General features: G+C 35.9%; 1 protein-coding gene across 3 annotated transcripts in view; it reads right to left on the minus strand.

Annotated features, from left to right (window-relative positions):
- Positions 1-22,585, minus strand: part of LOC149791830 (uncharacterized) — a 65,010-nt gene that overhangs the window by 10,756 nt on the left and 31,669 nt on the right. For all 3 annotated transcript variants that reach the window (XM_089970340.1, XM_089970339.1, XM_089970341.1), the window contains 4 exons: positions 16,281-16,393; positions 10,219-10,696; positions 6,166-6,389; positions 1,181-1,296 (listed from right to left, as the gene is read on the minus strand). In XM_089970340.1, the coding sequence (XP_089826466.1) occupies positions 1,181-1,296; positions 6,166-6,389; positions 10,219-10,696; positions 16,281-16,393 (931 nt within the window). The remainder of the gene's footprint in view (positions 1-1,180; positions 1,297-6,165; positions 6,390-10,218; positions 10,697-16,280; positions 16,394-22,585) is intronic.

Genomic DNA, 22,585 nt, shown 5'->3' on the forward strand with positions numbered 1-22,585 from the left:
AGAATTTATCATGAGGTTTAGGAAATATTAAGAAATGAGAAAACATCAAAATAAATCTTTAACACAAATTTTGACACTGTAACCTTAAGCCCCAAAGTAAAGGAGTCAAGCAAGCATGTTGTTATAGCTTCATAATGAGTCATACTTAGCTAGTTAGAATGTACAACAGGCATAAAAAATATGCAAATGAAAAAGTGATATCCAAGACCTTAAACTATTGATAATGTTGATGCTGCTGACAGTGACATTACTAATGCAGTCTGAACAATAACAGGTATGTCTAGCTTTCCATTAATGAAGCATAGGTAGATACTGCAGTAGTAGTTGTACTGTGTGGTACCAGCAGTTGCACATGCACTGATGACAGTCGCAGTTGCTGCAGTAGTAGTTGTACTGCAGTAGCATCAGTGGTAGTAGCAGGAGTGGTAGTCATAGTAGTAGTGCTAGTACAAGTAATCCTAGTACAACATACATTGATAAAAGTCACAAGTATTAGAGTAGAAGTGTATTGATGGCATGATGAGTGGTGGCAGTATTGTTGCAACAATAGTAAATGTAGTACATGTACAAATAGCACTGCAGTGATAGTTGTAGTAGTAATACTATCAGTCCAGCAATAGTGGTGTTAATGGTAATATTAACTGAAGCACCAGCAGCAATTATGGCAGTAGCTTGAAAAGATGAATAACAAAGAAAAAGCAATTGTAGAGTTGGCGTATATGCAATAGTGGTAGCAAGAGAGTCAACGGTAATGATAGTAGTGGTAACGAGTCAACAGTAACTATTGTAGTAGTGGTAGCATGAGAGTAAATAGTAATTGTAGTGGTAGCAAGAAAGTCAACAGTAGTAGTTTATAGTATTTATAGTAGTAGTAGCAAGAGTTACTATTAATCATAGCAAGAAAGTCAATAGTATTTATAGTAGTAGTAGCAAGAGTTACTATTAATCATAGCAAGAAAGTCAATAGTATTTATAGTAGTAGTAGTAGCAAGAGAGTTAATAGTATTTATAGCAGTGGTAGCAAGAAATTTAATAATTATTCTTGATGTGGCAGCAACAGAGTCAATATTAATTATAGCAGTGGTAGCAACAGAGTCAATATTAATTAAAGTTGTGGTAGAAACAGAATAATAGTATAATAGTAAAGACATTGTGAAAGTCATCCACTGTTGACACATACCTCTTTCTGTGGAGGCGAAGGTTCAGAATAAAATGAACTATAACTGGCCATACTAAGATGATGAAGATGGTACGATAGGAGAGATTGGAGAAGGGCCATCTCCACCATGACGACACCTGAAATAGAGAACACAAATCTATTACTGTAGTATCATATATTTGTAAGGTGCTCAATTTCCATGGTTTTGTAAAATAAGATATGTTCATGGGTACTTAAATTTGTGGGTTTTTTGACAAGGTATGCATATTAATAGCTACTTAATTTCATGGTTTAACTTCTACAAATACCCAAAATAAAGAATATAGAAGAATAAAACTATGCTAATGCAAAAGTCAGTCACCTGAATATTTAAAACAACACTACCACATGTATGAGAACAAATCCATGACCTGACAAGTTTAAGATTTACAGAGTGTTTTCATCGGAGTGAACAATATCAATGAAAGCCTATGCACTAACAACACTATGACCTCTATGAGCACAAATAAACAACCAACAAGATCATTCACTAATACCGTGTTCAGTCTGAGTGCTGAACATCAAAAAGGAAGCCGATGCCACCAAGGTGCAAAGATGCTAACTAAATTAAGAGAAAATGTAATCACTCCCTTAATTAAGCCTGCCTCATGTACAGACCAACTTCATCCACTAGACTTGACATTAAATAAAGAGTATAAAAAAATAATTAAAAAAACACTTCCACAACTGGTATGAAAAACAGATTATGGTTGCCATAACATAAACAGAAGATATTACTGGTGATTATCAGCTCACTGTATCAGTAAACCCTGCAACCCTATTAAGGCAATTAACACTGAATGGATAATTGCAACTCATGGCTCATGCAATGAGTGAAACATTGGACCTAATTACTGGGGATAATTTACCTGACAAATATTTGTGTATACCATGAGACTTGATTAGCACAATGCTGCTACTATGGCTTTGTCAGAAAATCAGTCAAGTGTGAGCTTTACAACTCTGCCATAATTAGTGCATATGCATATTGTTTAATTAATAATAGTGCTTCTATCAACAGTTATTATAGTATTTTTGAGGCTTGTTATTCTTTTGGGTAAAAAATGCATGGATAAATGAAACATAAGGGTCCTGATTATAAGGAACATGATATGTAGTATGTACCTCATTATAAGGATCCTGATTATAAGGAACATGATATGTATTATGTACCTCATTATAAGGGTCCTGATTATAAGGAACATGATATGTATTATGTACCGCATTATAAGGACCTTGATTATAAGGAACATGATATGCATTATGTACCTCATTATAAGGATCCTGATTATAAGGAACATGATATGCATTGTGTACCTCATTATAAGGGCCTTGATTATAAGGAACATGATATGCATTATGTACCTCATTATAAGGGCCCTGATTATAAGGAACATGATATGCATTATGTACCTCATTATAAGGGCCCTGATTATAAGGAACATGATATGCATTATGTACCTCATTATAAGGGCCCTGATTATAAGGAACATGATATGCATTATGCACCTCATTATAAGGGCCCTGATTATAAGGAACATGATATGCATTATGTACCTTATTATAAGGGTCCTGATTATAAGGAACATGATCTGTATTATGTACCTCATTATAAGGGTCCTGATTATAAGGAACATAGTATGAACCTCATTATAAGGGTCCTGATTATAAGGAACATAGTATGTACCTCATTATAAGGGTCCTGATTATAAGGCAGTACACTCAATGGTTCTCATGGACAGCTTTATAATGAGGCACTACACATGTCACCAACAATTACACTCTCTATGACAAAACATCACAGACACAATGGGGTTTTATTTTAACCCGTAACACTGAAAACATATCTAATGACTGAAATTGATACTTATCAAATTAATTATTTATTATATAACAAAAAACAAATATTACTTAAAGCAAACTAGTTTAAGTTGTGTTAATTCTGGGGAATAAACAATCAAATGCAAGTAAACCATAAACAAAAATAGAACTTAGTATTCACATGCAAACAATGCCATGAACTTGGTATGTATTGAGCAGTATGATGCAATGCAATATGGAGAAATGCTGCACAATTCTGATAACAGTTATAAAAGCCAAAAGTTTTACTTGGTCCCATAGGTAGTGAGAACTTTCATTATATGTATGTATGTATGTATGTGTATATATATATATATATATATATATATATATATATATATATATATATATATATATATATATATATCTCCCTCGATAACTCATCCAAAACAGGGTCCACAAACATAGACCGCACTATAAGCAAGGGCCCAAGTTACCAAGGGACCTCCAAAAATTGATTTTCTCTCTTGCTTTGACGATGAGAAAACCGTGGGCTGTGTAATGACCGAATCCTTATTTTATAATCATGTCGATAATAATTTTTAACAATGCACTTTTTCTAATGAAGTTGTTCATTATTCTGTTTAATTAACATTTATTTTCAAAATGTCCAACATGTGAAAGATCATGCAAACTGGTTTCAACAACCATCACATGTAAGTGAAAAATCTGAGTATTACGTCACTGCTTTTGGTTCTTAATGAGTCTGGTTCCCATAGTGGTGTTTAATAGTATCCTGCCAAATTGGGAGTCCACAGAGCAGGGAACTTGACTAACTGTTGATACACCACCAGACAAGATTACTTTTTCTTTCAAAATCATGCAACATTGATTTTGTGAGACAATTATCTGTCGAAACTCAATTTTTGTATTGTTCAATTAGTACAATATTGATTTCGTGATTTCATTGGAAGTAATAATGAAACTCCTTATCATCCTTGAGGATACCTCTAAGTGCCAATTCAATAATTTTCTGAAACTTACTTGCCCACAATGGTCTGTATCTGTGAAGTCAAGCTATTTATTTTACATAGTATTCATTTTGCTTGGTTGCATTGCTATCTTTGATCACAGTTATGAAAGAGTTGGTTAATTCAAGGTAGTTAATGTTACATACACAATAACATTTATAACAGAGTTCAACTGATCAAATGAGGTGAGTTCACCCAACATAGGACCAGGGTCGCTAGATTTTATGTTTGTAGGATTTCTTCCCTTCTAACTTTTCTTTTACTCCACCTCCTTTTTTTGATTCAAAAGACATAACTAACATGATAATACAAAGGCCAGCTTTTAATTCAGAGCAACAATACAACAAATACTTCTGCAAGTCAGTTATCAAAACAAGGTTGGCACTTAATTGGGTTCACAGAGAAATGCTCGCAGACATAGCCGTTATGGTAGATTGATGCATTTTACGTGACAATAACACTTAAAAGGAACTAAAAGATAGAACCAGAACACAAATTTCAACTGAAAAGAAAATTATTTAATTTGTATTTATTTATTAAATACTGCCTCCAATCGGTATAAGTGACACTTTCATTGATCTAAATTTCCTTACATATTGTTAATTGCAGTGTACTAGGAATGTAATTTGGAAAGAAAATGTAAAACAGCTGTATGACCTATTTTTAAATTTGATATTTCATAATGCTGATTAAAATTTCCAGGTCCTATCTACTGTTTTCGACAATAAAATGAGCGATATATAGAAGTTTCAATTACCAATTTTGATCGCGATTTTCTTCAAGTTCAACAGATAGGACCCATTTTTGGGGGTATTTTCTCATTTAAAAAATGGGACCATGCCTGACCCTGCATTCTAAGCAGGTTCACGAGTTATCGAGGGAGTGGAGTGTGTATATATATCTACACACACACACACACATACACACAGGGTTTCATGGCATATCAGAACACTCCAAGCTATACAGTCAAAATTAAAAGTTAAGTTCTATAAAAACAAAGGCATCAAAAGCACCATGAATGGTACATTATATGCATTTCCAATGTTTAAAAGCTCTCTGTAGACACTAGTAGCACATGGTTCACCTCAGAGATTATTGACAAAAAAATCTATGTGATCTGACCATTGATCAAGGTCTGTGGTCTCGAACTAAACTTACTATAAAGAAAGCATTATTTTCATAATAGCCTAACCCTGTAACATGACTTCAGACCTTTAGACCCCAGAATCCAAAAAGTTTCTTTATTACAAAAGTTTAAGCCAACAACAAAGTCTGGTCAAGAAACTTAGTCTAGAATAACAGTTCTTCTGCAAAACTATATTTTATCGTTGAGCCACAATGACCATGACCTTTGACCTTTAGTTCCCAAAAATCCATTGGCCTCTTCCATACATTAAGCGTGAGTCATCATGAAAAATTTGGTCAAGAGATATGGCCTATAACAACCATTATTATAAAAACAACAAATATTTCCTTTTTTTCCGTATTTTTGACTCAAAATCAATAGATTTTTCTTACCCAACATATACGTTATCCACAAACTCTGGTTAAGGTACATATCAAGAACTTATTTTAACATAAATCACTTTTCTTCTTCAGTAATAGTGACCTTCACTTTTGAACTTTTGTCCCCCAAATAAATTGGCTTCTTCCTTGCCCAAAGTGCAAATCATCCACAAAGTTTGGTACAAGTCTATCATGAAAAACAAATGTTATTGTGCAAAATACATATTTTTCATTCAGTGACAATAAGTAAGAGCTTTGACATTATGAAGCCATAATCAACAGGCCCTATTCTGACAAGTTCAAGTCATCCACAAAATGTTTCTTCCAGGTTTATTATGCAGAACTAATGGTAAAGTGCAGAAAGCATTCTTCTTGCAGTCAGTGAGCTTGGCCTCTTGACCCTGAAATCAAAAGGGTTCTTTCTTTTCTCAAGAAAAACTTACTTGAAAGACCTGGTAAAGGTAGCTACTGTAGAACTGAAGTTATCATGGGGAAAAGGAAAAAGTAACCGATATATGGACTGACAGATGTATGGACTGACAGATGTATGGACAGACACACTGGGTCACAACATAATATACTCTACCAAAAGGAAGGCATAAAAAAAAGTATACAGTGAATGATTTTTACCCGTCTAGACTGGACCTCTATCTGATTCAATCTCTCCAGTACCCTGTTCATATCCTGCTGAAGCCGCAAAAGTGCCAAAACTACCTGTTCATTCACAGATCCCTGGTAACCCCAGGAATGCTGAGGGGGGTCATTTTGGTTACCTCCACTTCCTGCTAATCCCCCTTCTCCCATCATCAGTCGTTGTTCTGATGAACCCTGGTACCCTGGGGGAACTGCTCCTCCTTGTATATAGGAAACAATATTTGTACAGTTTGTTGACAGAGGTATTAAATACAGTAGTCCCCCTCTCGAACGGCCCCCGACCAATGGCCACCTGCTCCTTACGGCCAGAATCCGTTGGCACCAACGAGTTTGTGTTCAAAAGTACCTCTCATGAAAGGCCACCTGACTAACTCGACCAGTGGCCAGCATATTAGTGCAATAATATAAAATTTACCCCTCACAAGCGGCCACATTTTATTTTAAGATGTATCCAGAACCAGTATTTTATTCATAATGTGTGTTGAGTAATCCAATTTCTGTTTCCCGATGTCAGGTTTTCGTTACTGAAAGAAGTGTTGACTAATGTACATGTACCACTAAGGTTAATATAATATCATTTACGCCTCATGAGAAGCCACATTTATTCCATAAAGCCAAGAAAGACTCAAATTTTAAGGGTAAGTATAATGTAATCCAATTAGACATACTGCTGTGTTATCATAAGATGTCTGGTTTAGTCACTCTGATAATTGTTAAGATTACAATTATTGTACAGTAGTAACAGCTGAGAAGTGGCAGTATCGATGTACATACACAGGTCAAAAGGAAAATGGTTTGATAGCCTTTATGGCTTCCCTTAGTAAGATGTTGAGCTTGTTCACTTTGATAATTAGTGGCTATTACTGCTGGCAATAGTTGTCAAAATTACAAATCCTAACGGCCGCGAGGTAAAATCTGCGTGATGTTAATGGTACATATCGAAACCATTTTGGCTTCTCTCACTTAGTGTCAAGAAATGTATAAAAACAATAGGGTACCAGACTGTGACTAAGGAGTCACGTGACAAGATCACTTCCTTTAAAAACACGGCAATTTGTTTAGATGCGTACAAAGTTGTTTTATCAGTACTGTAGTTGGCAACATGAATAACTTACTGCAAAAAGATCAACATGTCATCGAGGAAAATTCTCAGTCTATAAGAGAAAGTGAAAGTAGTTCAACTGACCGAGAAGGGGGGGGGTCGAGGATCCTTGCAGAAAACTATAAAAAAAATGTCAGAATGACTCGGATAAACAATATCGTGAAAGATAAGGAAACAATTCTGCAGAAGTGGGAAGGTGAAATGGGCGGAGAAAGGAAGATTTTTTGAACCAGGATATGCTTGTATCCTGATTTGAAGGACAAGAAAAAGCAACAATTTTGTCAGTTGAATAGGGATATGACGACTTTACCGCAAGTAATGGATGGTTGTACAGATTTCAAGTGCGACACAATATTAAATGCTCTGTCATTAGTGGAGAATCAGCTGATGTTAATAATGAAATTGTCAAAGATTGGAACAAAACACTAAACGATATATGCAGGGGATATGACTGCAAGGATATTTTTAATTGTGACGAGACTAAATGTTTTTTAGACTGTTACCAACAAATTGACAAATGATGTTATCTGTAACATAATTATAGTTTTAAAACTATATCAATGGTTATTCATAACATTCTTTTGAAAATGATGAAACAGTTTGTTTTACATTTATTTCACAACATGCATATGATTTTTAATGAAAATATTAAATGTTTTAGAATTAAATGTACTTGTGACTTTCTTCATACGTATTTACTATTCGCATTTGTCATCCCCATCTAGAAAGGCCACCCTCATTATAAGGCCACTTCCCTGCTGCAATAGGGGTGGCCTTTTAAGATGGGGACAACTGTTTTCTGAAATTGACTAATTTTCCCCTTTTAGGTCCTTATTGTTCAGGCGGGGGGGGGGGGGGGGGGGGAAGGGTAGGTGATTTAAAATTATAATGTAATCTCTGATTACATAGCTCACTGTTTTTAAAATTCAGTTATTTCCAGCAGCCAATAAAAACTTTAATTGTCATTCTGAGAATAAGTTCACACTAAGGTGACCATGACCTACAAAATGTTAGCCCCTGTTACAGGGTAAAAAAGACATTAAAAAAACACAGAAAAAGAAAAAGTAACTATAAATGAGTTCTGAAACACCCGATAATTATTTTCATTTATTTTCTTTAAAATCATTATGGATAAAAGTTGCTTCAGATAGTACTACCACTTGGTTTATGCAACCTTCTAGTGACAGCCTGTGTGACCACTAATACAGGATAAAAGTTGCTTCAGATAGTACTACCACTTGGTTTATGCAACCTTCTAGTGACAGCCTGTGTGACCACTAATACAGGATAAAAGTTGCTTCAGATAGTACTACCACTTGGTTTATGCAACCTTCTAGTGACAGCCTGTGTGACCACTAATACAGGATAAAAGTTGCTTCAGATAGTACTACCACTTGGTTTATGCAACCTTCTAGTGACAGCCTGTGTGACCACTAATACAGGATAAAAGTTGCTTCAGATAGTACTACCACTTGGTTTATGCAACCTTCTAGTGACAGCCTGTGTGACCACTAATACAGGATAAAAGTTGCTTCAGATAGTACTACCACTTGGTTTATGCAACCTTCTAATGACAGCCTGTGTGACCACTAATACAGGATAAAAGTTGCTTCAGATAGTACTACCACTTGGTTTATGCAACCTTCTAATGACAGCCTGTGTGACCACTAATACAGGATAAAAGTTGCTTCAGATAGTACTACCACTTGGTTTATGCAACCTTCTAGTGACAGCCTGTGTGACCACTAATACAGGCATAGTTCATGCATCAGTAATCACACTGAAAGGCCACTGCAGTATTCACACATATAATGCACAATTAACCTGCAGAGATCAACCTATCACAATGTAGAAATATTAATATGGAAAATATGAAAATAAGATACTTATTCCAACTTTCAACTGCACTGGTCAAAAATAGCTTCTGTGCAGATTTGTATGTATACAGCATGCAAAAAACTAAGCGGTGATGAACTAAAACAAATATACAAATATTTAAAGTATTGCAAAGCACCTAGTATAGCGACCTTCTTATGCCGATATTGGGATTAGTAGAATAGTTCTCCTCTATGTCATAGAAGTAAGTTAACAGACCTGACAAGACAGCGACTGATGGATGTGTGTGTGTATGTGTGTGTGTGTGTGTATATATATATAGAGAGACAGACAGACAGACAGACAGAAAGAGAGAGAGAGAGAAAGAGAGAGAGAGAGAGATATGAAAAAAGCTGAAAGCTGAATTACTCTGTGTTGTGGATGAGAAAAATGGACACATACAGATCTACATGCTCTGACAGATTTTAAAAGATGCTCATTTACATACAACTTTAACATTCAAACTATACAATCAACATTTTTGGAGAAATGGAAACAAATGCAAAACTCCAATGGCACACATATACTTTCATTCACACCATTGCTTTAATGCACACATAGGCTTTGATGCATACTATGCATTGATGCACACCTATGATTTGATGTACACATATGCACCTATGCACTGATGCACCACTATGCATTGATGCACACCTATGATTTGATGTACACCTATGCACCTATGCACTGATGCACCACTATGCATTGATGCACACCTATGATTTGATGTACACCTATGCACCTATGCACCACTATGCATTGATGTACACCTATGATTTGATGTACACCTATGCACCTATGCACCACTATGCACTGATGCACACCTATGATTTGATGTACACCGATGCACTGATGCACCACTATGCATTGATGCACACCTATGATTTTTTGATGTACACCTATGCTTAGGTGCATAGTTATGTACCGATCCACACCTATGCATTGATGCATACCCAGGCTTTGATGCACACCAAAAGGTTTGTCTAATGATTTAAGTATTTTAGTGAAATGTAAGTCATGCATAATTAATTTAAAAAAACTTAAATTGATACCTGTCCTTAACCCTCTTCTGGCCCCTGAACTTTGATCCTGACTAGAGCTGCCCTCTGGGGGTGAATTTTCTTCTCCTCCCCTCCTTGTTCGGTCACTTGGTGACATCAAAAAGTATGAATTATTATTAGAGGTCAAGTTTAATTCTTCTTTCATCAAATCCATATTTTCTTGTCCAGAATTTAAGTAACTCCCATCTGTAACATCTAAAGAATGTTGAGTTTGGTCGCCATTCACCAACAAACTGTCACTTAAAGGGACACCTGTCCCTCTTTGAATGAATGGGAAATCCCTAAGAAATGACAAGTTGTCTGTTAGAGAAGTCCTGATAGGAGATAAAGGGCCATTATATACTGGCCTTTCCAAATGTGGGTTGTCAGAAAAATGAACATGGTATGGTCTTCCATTTAAAGTTTTTACGGGTGTAGACACGTATGTTTCAAGCCTAGGTTGTCCTCTGACTATCCTTTCCATGAATTCCTGGAAAATATAATGAAAGTTTATTACAAAGTACTCCCTCTTGTGAGGTCTCAATAAGTGTGTGTGTGATTTGGATTTTTAATGTAACTTTAATAATTTTTCAGTCATATTGCTGTGATGTCTGCAATGTGGCAGCTTATAGTGATGTCTAGCACTGGGTTTTCATGCTGCAGACATGTAGCATGATGTCCCACCCTACCACATTATCCTGACAACAGACTGACCAAGCTTAAAACTAACCTCTTAATGCTGAGCACCTAGCGAGGCAGCTGTCAGTACCATTTTTATAAGTCTTTGGTATGACTTGGCCAGGGTTCGAACCCACAACCTCCACATAAATTTCCACGTAACAGACCTTTTCTTGTATGCAAATAATCGATCATATAAATATTGTTTAAAGACAAAATTCATCAACTACTGGAAAAAGTCCAGCACCAACCTGGTTACTGTACTCAAAAAATAAAGGTATTACCAACATTAACACAAAAAAAGATTTTTCATGAATGAGTAAAACCAACTGCGCAAAGAATACTTGCAATTCTCATCTCTTTCTAATTGCACCAATAGGAGGATTACCAGTCAATGCCTAGTGTGAGCAATTACATCTTGTATTTGTTTTAATAAATGCCATTCCTACTCCCACCACCTTTCACCAAAGTAACCAAGAATGAAAGGACCTGCATGTCAAGCCCACAGATCAAAGCATTGTGGATGAACACAGATCAAAGTATTGTGGATGAACACAGATCAAAGCATTGTGGACCAACATAGATCAAAGCATTGTGGACCAACATAGATCAATGCATTGCTGACCAACATAGATCAAAGTATTGAGGACCAACACAGATCAAAGCATTCCTGAACAACACAGATCAAAGCATTGCAGACCAACACAGATCAAAACATGGTTGACCAACATAGATCAAAGCACTGTGGACCAACACAGATCAAAACATGGTTGAATAAACATAGATCAAAGCATAGTGGACCAACACTGATCAAAGCATGGTTGAACAACATAGATCAAAGCATTGTGAACCATCACTGATCAAAGCATTCCCTGAACAAGAGAGATCAATGCATTGCAGACCAACACAGATCAAAACACTGCAGACCAACACATATCAAAGTACAGGAAATTGATACTACCATATAAATCACTTATAAGTTGAGCCCAACTGCAAACTGCATAGACCCAGATCTGAGAAAGCATAATGTGCCAGAAGACATTGGTCCAGACCGCTCCAGTGGCCTAGTGGTTACAGCATCCGCCTTGGATGCGGGAGGTCGCGGGTTTGAACCCTAGCCAAGTCATACCAAAGACTTATAAAAATGGTACTAACAGCTGCCTTGCTAGGCACTCAGCATTAACAGGTCAGTGTTAGGAATGGTAGGCCTGGTGTCAGGATAATGTGACTGGGTGGGAGATAATGTGTCACAGCATCCCTCATGGACAGGCGACGGATACAGAAAGGATCCATCTTTCCATCAGCTTTTGGTTCACTTGAGGATATACTATCATATTCTATGGGAACAATCTTATTCTAAGAGTGCAATTCATGAACAGAGGCGTCAAATGAAGGTAACATTATTTAATGACAGAAAAGACGAGAAAAGCAACTCAAGTGACTTATATGAAATGTTTGTGAAATTATATCATGACTAGCATTATGAAATGCAATATATTATGATCTAAAGTGTTCTTAGTGTAAGCTGAATCTGTTAGTAGAACACAAATTTGTTCATAAAGCTTGTTAACATAAGTTATGACTAACAGGAAGCAGCAAGTAATTACATATGCTTTTCTAACTGAAAGTACTTTTAAATACAGATGTACAGAGCTGAAGCATGCAAGTGCATAAGAATGCAGCGTGTCAAGCAACTAATTAGCAATAAAGACTAAAATACTCGTGTGTACTAAAATACTCATGTGTATCTTGTTATTTCTTATATGCAGGGTTAACATGGTTAGTACTGAGTCAAGCAAGCTATTGGTGTTCAACATGTTCCAATTTATTCTTTATTCATTCATGGGGGGGGGTTAATCAAAATAAAAGAACTTAATCTGGGTTCAAGGTTTACTATTGCTGGTGTACCATAGTCTTTGGTGCTCAATGTGTCTAAGGTTTGGGTGCAGATGCACCCAAAACATATGGTTCTGGTTCAAAGTTTCAGGTTTGGGTGCAAGAGTGCACCAAGCACATCTGGTTCGCTGCCTCTATGATTTATTACCCATCTTGGTGCAATGGTTTGCTCACAAGCAGTCAACAAAGTTCTATTTACCTAATTTCACACAAAAAGTGTAGATTCTAAAAAAAGGAATAAAGCATCAATATAATGTTTGTGAATTTAGAATAATAAATTATAAGCACTCTGAATATTAAATAGAGTTGCTATATGCAGATGTAGGTTATTCACCTTCTACTTAAATTCCAAAAGAAATAAGTTCAAAACACATAAATTTACTAAAGTCACAAAATAACACTCTGCTAGTATTATTTTATGCAATGGAATTAGTTAGACAACTTTAACTTTTTTTTTTTTACCATCTGATTTTAAGGTTTGTTGAGCCATTTTGTATTTAGCACCTTTGACAAAGACTAGGAAGTGACAAAGGTTGTGAACGCTGACCTCCTTTTTACTATTATTATTGACCAATCAGAATTTAGCACTTGCGATCATCGGGCAATAAAGAATTACTGACCAATCAAAATCATGCATCAAACATTCTATGCTGAAGGTGACATAATGGAATAAGCATGAAGACCCAGAATAGGAGACACGCTCAAGAATTAATACCACAGATTTCCACACGAATGATTACAAATAAAATGCAAAGACACAAGGCATCATACTTTTTAGATGTAAGTAGACAAGCTACGTGATCAAAATGTCAAAGCAGTTCAAAATACGTTTCTTCCAGCATCCATCAACAACAAATCGTAGCGGTAATGCACAACATGTGCTCCACATGAATGAAATTTCAAATCATATCTGCCGAAATAAGACTATATATCTGTGAATTAAAACTGGGACATTTTAAGCGTAACAATTATGTATAATCTAATAGGGTCATTCATAGTTGCATGAAATAGCTCACTTCATGAACAAGATATATGTTATGATGGTGTAGTGAATGAGAAATACCATGCTGTAAACATGCTAAAGTTGACGCTGTTAACTTAAACCAGATGTACTGCCATAACACATGCTACATGTCTGTGGCATGATGCCCCAGTGCTAGACATCACTATAAACTGCCACACTGCAGGACATCATAGTGATATGACAAAAAATCATTAAGGCTACGTCAAAAATCCAAATCACACACACACACACAACATCGGTCAATGCCTTTTGTTAGTAGTAATCAGTAGAACTAGTAATATAGACCCTGATTTTCTAGCATATTATGCAATATGTAGGTGCATGGCTATCTTCTTTGCAGACCTGTCCTAATGGTCACCCAAGTTCAGCAGTCACCTGGTCACAATGGCCTTTCTGATTTCCCTCCAGCAAATTTCCTATATAAACATTATGTAATCAGCAGTCACCTGACTTCTGCATTCAGCTGCCATGTGTTTTTTAACAAAGCAGTGGCTTCACCCCATCTTAAGTGGACAGCAGTAATGCGTTTCTTAGCCATGCAGTGGTTTCAACCTGCCTTCATTGGAGCACATCAGCACTGACTAATCCAAGAATGAAATTAAACTTCGTTCACTTGATGAGGAAGACATGGTATACATAAAAGCATATTACTTGAATCAATGTTTAAATTTTTCGTATTTTAATTGCACTTATTGTAATCCAGTGAAACTCAAAGGTTTCTGACAAAGCCAGATTCATCAAGCAGAGAGCACATTGCAATGAAGGGCTCAATGAAACCATCCTTGATACATGCTCTATTCTTGATGAATGTTTCTCCAAGTTGCTGTCACAGCAACATAATAATATATTGAGAATTATGTGTTCTTTCATTCTTTTACGAACAGTATGAGACTTTCATTTAATATTTTCGTATTTTTGAACAAGGGATTTTTTGTTTATTGTTAATATCACCTGACTATTGGACTTCTAATTTTATTGACATGTAGGTAGTGAGATTTGTGTAGTCATGTGACTAGAAATGCAATGGCAACTACCAGGACAAATGTCATCAATGTTGTAATTTTGTCTCAACTGTCAGAGGATTAAAGATGTAATAATAATATAATAATACTCACAATTTCTCAGAAAATAAATCATTTTGCTATCAATTTTGATGCAATTATGACTCAGTGTAGTATCTTTTAAGTTCGCTCAGCCCACAGGTATGTGACTGCCCTATGCGAATTCCAACTTTTCTGCAGGCAATCAACTCTGACCCTACACACAATCATAAATGTCAAAATACCAAAAATGAGGCAGGAAGGGTCATAGGAAATTTGGACTAACAGTGTAGGTGCTGTTAACAATAGCTCCAGGAAGCTTCTTTTCATTACTTAACTGCTTTTGGTGAGTTTGAGCAACTGCTTCATTCATCAATTGTTTAAAGTGTGAACACCTGTTTTCATAATTATATCAAATGCACTAACAAAAGATCAAGCATGTGTTTCACAATTACACATACGCTGTTAATTAGTAATTTTATTCAGGAGCCATTTCTACTGATAATGAGATAAAAGTGTTTGTGTGTGTGTGTGTGTGTGTGTGTGTGTGAGAGAGAGAGAGAAGTATAAATTAGAGCATGTACACAGCTGTAGTTATCTTGATTTGATTGGGGTGTATTCAAATTATCAGAGAGGTTTTATAAGACATTAAATGACAAGCAGTCTCACAGGGAGAGAAAATAAAACCTTGTTATCGGCAGATCCAAGTGAGGTTACTATATTCTTGTGTGTAACTTGTTTAATAAAATTGAGTTATTTTTCTTTCTGCTAAGTAGCTAAACTAAATACATCTTGGTAGCTCACAACTACTGCTAATAATAATACATGTGAAATAATAATAACGCTAATGGTATTTGGTTCATAATACATAAATTTGTCATGAACCAAGTTTGAGAGCCAAACATGCCTTTAGAGGTCACCAGTTAATGGTAACCAAAAAAAACCTGACCATACTGTATTACAACTGCGACCCCTTGACCATATCCCATTACAACATTGTTCCCTGACCATATTTAATTACAACTGGGATCTCTGACCATATCCCATGAGCATGCTACATTACGACTGAGATCCCTGACATTCCATTACAACTGGGAACCCTGACCTTATTCCATTACAAATGGGGTCCCATACCTTATTCCAGTACAACTGGAATCACTGACCTTATTCCATTACAACTGTGATCCCAGACCTTATTCCATTACAATTAGGATCCTGGACCTTATTCCATTACAATTAGGATCCTGGGCCTTATTCCATTACAATTAGGATCCTGGACCTTATTCCATTACAATTAGGATCCTGGGCCTTATTCCATTACAATTAGGATCCTGGACCTTATTCTATTACAACTGGGATCCCAGACCTTATTCCATTAAAAATGGGGATGCAGAATACTAAGGGGCTTTATAGTGGGGATTACTGTATTTACTCACAGCTGTGGGTTGATCAGAACTGTCACAGAACTCCTCATCACTCTCACTTTCACTGGCCACGTGGTCCTTACTTCTTACTATGTTATCAGAGGGCTCCGTAGTCTGGATCTCTTCTGTAAAAGAATATAAATACTATCAAATTCATCTGACAGAAAACACATGCTATCTGAGATTGATTCAGGAAATTACTGCTTCAGTCTTTCTTTCTCTTTTGTTAATTTGTTTTCAATATGCAGATTATCTGTCAATCTGCCATTACATATGCAGTGAATATGGTGAAATTTCCTTGGAGCTCAAAGTAATCACAATCATATAACTGTATTTAACATGACACAGCACACACCATAAAATAGGTACAAATGGCAAACACTTCCATTGAAACTGAGCTCACATGAAATATATGCATTTCTAATGGTATATGCATGTGTCTTCATTCCTGCATTAACCAAGTGTCTTTCTATAAAGAGTCATTTCAATGGGTTTTCATCGTAGGCTATTTTAGTTAGTGGTGTGCTTAGATCATGCACAATTTCCAAAAGTACAATATCCAAAGAAATATCATCCACATTACATTAATGTAGCATAGAGGTATGCCAACATTCCCTAAATTGTGCATGTTTTAAATGCAAGCAACTTCACCTTACATATGTCACTCTCTCAAAAGTACATAATAGCTGGTGTGTGCCCCTATGCAGTGAATATGGTGAAATTTCCTTGGAGCTCAAAGTAGTCACACTTATATAACTGTATTTAACATGATAAGCACACACCATAAAATGGGTGCAAATGGCAAACACTTCCATTGAAACTGAGCTCACATAAAATATATACATTTCTAATGGTATAGGTATGTCCTCATTCCAGCATGCCACATAAAAGGGAAGTGCTGCTAAAACCAACTTACAACATACTACTATGCGTGTATGATGTCTCATTACCACATAACTTTGTAGGTTAAACCAGTCTCTAAAATTAAACTTATATTTGCTTTATTCTGCATGAACATCTTGGATGATTGAATACGACTCCAAAGTGGAAAACTCCCAACTGAGAAAAAGGGAGATAACTTTTTAAGCACATGATGCAAACACTGTGTTAGACATTGTCAGTATGTGCTTATAATGAGATTTAACCAAACAAGGATAAGCCAAATATCAACATTTTCAGAATACATGATGTTTAATATAGTATACATAATAATATTTTTAATAAGCATCTGACTTTTTAATCGCAATTTTACTAATATGTAATGTTTGGAAAGAAACTAATTATTGCCATATAATGTTATAGCATATGTCAATGAAGGAACAAGTGCTTAAAATAAATCTTAGACAAATTCCTCACTGTGGTTTTGCAACAATAAATAATACTCTTCTCATACTGTTACAATGGCTATTTCAAATTAAAGTGCCCTCTGTCTGCATTAGCCAAGTGTCTTTCTACAGAGGGTCATTTAAATGGATTTTCATCACAGGCCCTAAAGAGGGATTGATAGTCATTCCTCCTTCCAAATGACCCCTCTGATAAGATTTGTTTATTTGCCAATGAAATAATAAAGATTTGTTTTGCATTCTTATATTTTTATGTTTGACATTTCAATCATTATAATTTAACTGAAATTTTAACATTTAATTGACAGTATGTGTGGCCAGTATAGTGCTGACAAATTGTGAAACTTCTTATCTACCAAGCTACCTATATAGACCCACCAAATACCTACCAACTTTTGTGTGTGTGTGTGTGTGTGTGTGTGTGTGGTTTGCATTTTTTAATGTAGCTTTAACAATTATTCAGTCATATTGCTATGATGTCTGCAGTGTGACAGTTTATAGTGATGTCTAGCCCTGTGGCATCATGCAGCAGACACGTAGCATCATTTCCCACCCAGTCACATGATCCTGACACCAGGTCAACCAGTCCTAGCACTAACCTCTTAATGCTGAGCACCAAGCGAGGCAGAAGCTAGTACCTACCAACTTTGAGAGGACCTACAAGACATGAAACAAAAAACAAAGAAAATTCTTTTCGATCATATCAATGCAGAGGAAACAAACTGATTTAAACAAACCAACAGATTAATGATTAACATTTTGAAATAATTGTTGTTAAAACCTGCTGGAAAAGCTATTATCATTGACCATCTCAAGAAGCCAGATTTTAATGCATGAAAATCACAGGCTATAGTAACCCTGAAGTGACAGCTAGCATGTAGTGCTCATTAAAATACATCGCCCAAATTCATGAATCTATATAGGACAGAATATACCAAAACTCTATTGTATGTACTCAATTATAAACATGCAGGTTTTGTTTAAATGAAAATTAAATTCATGCTGAGTAGAGGCTGTCTTCCAAGCATGACATACAAAAGATATGATAAATCTAGCTTCAATCTCTTTGATTATAAATGCAGCACTGACTTTGTTTCCATGGTTGACAAACCTTTTCACTGAGCCACAAATCTGATACTTGTTCAGTGATAACCAGAGTCCTATATTCATTTAACTGAGGGTGCTTATTTAAACTCCATTTGATCATGCCATACGAATGACACCTGTTTCAATTGTGGTGATTCTTAAATGAAATTCCGCAGATTGCTTGATCAAATTTGTCACTTACTGAGCCCAAGTTCAGCTTCCATGTAAATACTGATCCAAACTTCTGCATCATCAACTTTCTGACAGTTACTGGATATTTTGTCACTTGGACATTGTACAATGTGAATGGCAAAACTTCAGTAGTTTTGCCAATATGAGGGGGAAAATGTAATGCTTATGATGAGGCAATCATGTTAATGTTTTCTGGACCTTGCAGATAAACATTACTACTGAAGTGTAAGACATGAATTGGAGGTGTCAGAGAAAGAGGTCCATGACTGGCACAAGAATAAGTGCCAGGAATTTGAAGAAAATAAATTTCAAATAAATTGACTTTGGATGTCAAGCATTATGGATTTCTATGGATTTTATTACATTAAAATGGACAAAATGTGTGTTCTCAATTATCTGTGACATATGCTACTCAAAAACATAACATTGGTTTCATTTTTATTATTCCCATCCATACATCCTTCCAACGTAGGTTGTGTAATTTTTCCAAGTGTACTCTGACTTCCTGATGGTAAGTCACCCTTTACAGACATTTTTTTTAACAAAGAAGTGTCAAAGACAAAATTTGCTTTTATCAGCCATGAAAAAGAACTGAAGAGTGTGTGGGGTCAACCTATAGTCAAGTCCCCTTATAATCAAATATATACAATATGTGGTCATAAACTAAATGGAGCAACTTAACGTAAGAAAGAAAAATGAAACATTTAGGTCACAGTGACTTTCTGGGTATAGGTGAACTACTGAGAGATGTATACAATTATATGTTTAAATGATTAAAAAAACATTAGTTGTTGTTGTTGTGGGGTTTAACGCCATTTTTCAGCACACGATAGGCTATACATGGCGGCCAGTATTAATGGTGGAGGAAGAACTCGGGAAAACCCCGGAAAGAACCACCGACCCTCGAGAAGCTACTGGCAAGCTTTCTCATATATCCACATTGGCTGAATCTTAGACTCGAACCGCCGCAGACAGAGGTGAGATGGCAGTGATCCGTAACGAAGAGCGCTTTAGACCACTCGGCCACTCGGGGCCCCAAAAACATTAGTAGTAAAAACATCAAATTAAACCAAACTAAACCAATTTTAGTGAAGTGTGAAATGTAGATCAGTGACTTACTTCTAACATGATGGTGTAGTAATCAAGATGCATCCTCTCACCAAGATTTGCGATTCTAGGTACAGCAGTATTACATAGTAGATAAAACACCAATTTTGCCGTAAGTATAAAAAATTTACATATGATAGTCAAATATTAAATACTGGTCAAAATGACCCTCTGTATGTTGGGGGATTGCAATAATATGTTGCATACAATCAGTGGCAAGACCAGTACTTATGACTGAATCCAGGGCAGTGAAGCATGAAATATGGGTCAAAGTGACCTACTTCAATCTCTGTTGAAGGCATAGTTTTCATCAAGGTATCTCTCCATGAAATTTCATGAATCTTGGTATAACAATAGCTGTACAAGTTTCTGAAAAAAAGCTATTCTGTTATGAGCTACATGCCTAAGCTTAACTAAGCCAGTAAAAATGTGAAATGTAGGTCACATTGACATTGTTTTGTGCTAAGAGTACAGTACTAATAGAGATGCATAAAATCACCTAGTATGATGATCAAAGCTAGACAGATCTTGAGAAACAAAATAAAAACACAACAATGCCGAAGTCAGTGAAGCATGAAATATATAGTGGGTTACCTGGTTTTGTAATGAGACTGTATACATACTGACCTAGATGCATCCTCTTGCTAAATTTCATGAAACTAGGTATAACTACATATACATGGTGCAAAAACCTGTTTGGGCAAAAAACCTAAGTCAGTAAAATGTAAAATGTAGGCAACAGACATTATTTTATGGTAAGGGTATAGAGAAACATAAAGTATCTTTTCGTATTATTCTAATTTAAACAGAGCTTGATAAATAACTTACAACACAAAATTTAACTGAAGTCAGTTAAACAAAATATAGGTCATAGTGACCTATTTTGTGATCAGGTGTAGTACTGATCAACATACATCCCTCTGCCAAGTTTCATGAATTTACTTATATAAGATTGATGCAAATACTTAACCTGCACCAGTAACAAGTTAAATTTAGGTCGCAGTGATCCTCTTCTATGGTAAGGTGTGGTACTAATATAGATACATAAAATCATATAGTTTGATGATTGAGAAATAAAACTTCAAAAAGGAAACAAAGTAAATGAGGTATGAAAAAAGGTCACAGTGACCTCATTTATGAAGATGTAGTACTCATTAAGATGCATCCTGTCACCAAGCTTCATAATTCCGAGTATAACAGTATTTATAGTGTGAAAAAAACCTGAGCCAAATGTAAAGACTTTACCAAGAATGTACAATGCACATATATGTACAAAAAAATTAGCCCTTGCAGCCCCTTCCTCTGTGGGAAGGTGATATGAAACCTACTCCAAACTGTCTGTCTGAGACCTGGCAAGAAAGACTGGTTGACATTCAATGAGGGTGAACATATGCATATGCTTTCATCTGTGTGAATGCCGACACCAAGGATAGTACAATAACACACTGACTTAGCAGAGTTGAACTCAAAAAGATTAAATATCCAAAATCACCTAATTTGTACACTTTATTTGCCCACAGTGTGCAATAATGAATAATGCTACTATTTGCCTTCCAGAATTTGTCAGTATAGGCCTCATTTAAGCCGTAAACAAAAAATTATAAAGATGTAGATATAGCATACTTATAAATACATTCTAAATCTGATTTTGTTGTTGATTTGGTGTTTATGGCACAGCAACAAAGGAAGGCTATGTAGTGCCAAGGCAGTTGGAGTGAAGTCCCTTGACCAAGGACACACCACAGTAGCCGACTCAGGATGATCTGATGGTTGGATTTGAACTGCTAACCACTGAGTCAGCACACCTTTAGGGGATTTGAAGGGAAACATCATCATCCGTAGGTGGCAAATCATCATCCAGATTTTTTCAAAAACTTGTTAGCTGATGGATAAATGCATTGTATTTGTCGTTTAATTTAAAGGATGTCTGCTTTAAAAAAAGGAACACTTCCTGATCAACTAGTATAATAATTACAAAATGATGTCATCAATAGGACATCAATTCTTACCCAAGTTTATCATATCACCACAAACTCGGGAGAGACTGGATATCAAATTGAGACCTTTGTATCTTATTACATAATTTAAATGAAAAAGAAAAATACTATTTTAATAATCACAAAACAGTCCATTGGAATAAAATGACAAAGTCAACAAAAAGTGTGTTACACAGGAAATCTGTATTAGTTGACAACGTGCTCTAACTTGCCCAAGCAAACCTTCTGTTGAAAAAAAATAAAGTGATCTCAGTACTTGTGTCATAATTGACAAATTTCGTCATCAAAATACACATTTCTAAGTACAATTTATAAGAGGAATATATGACCTTTGATCTGCACAAAGCTGACAAATTTTAAATAATCATTCTGCTATTACTTTATAACTGTCCAAGTTAACTGGTCCTCCTCAAAACCCACAGGCCAGGAGCCCAGAGGTCTTTCAGTGTTAACTGGCCCTCCTCAAAACCCATGGGGTTGCACCCTTGGAGGCTATCAGTGTTAACTGGCCCTCCTCAAAACTCATGGGGTTGCAGGTCCAGAGGTCTGTCAGTGTTAACTGGCCCTCCTCAAAACCCATGGGGTTGCAGGC

The sequence above is a fragment of the Sinohyriopsis cumingii genome, chromosome 9 (assembly GCF_028554795.1).
Source record: "Sinohyriopsis cumingii isolate HCF-2022 chromosome 9, ASM2855479v2, whole genome shotgun sequence".
Taxonomy (NCBI): domain Eukaryota; kingdom Metazoa; phylum Mollusca; class Bivalvia; order Unionida; family Unionidae; genus Sinohyriopsis; species Sinohyriopsis cumingii.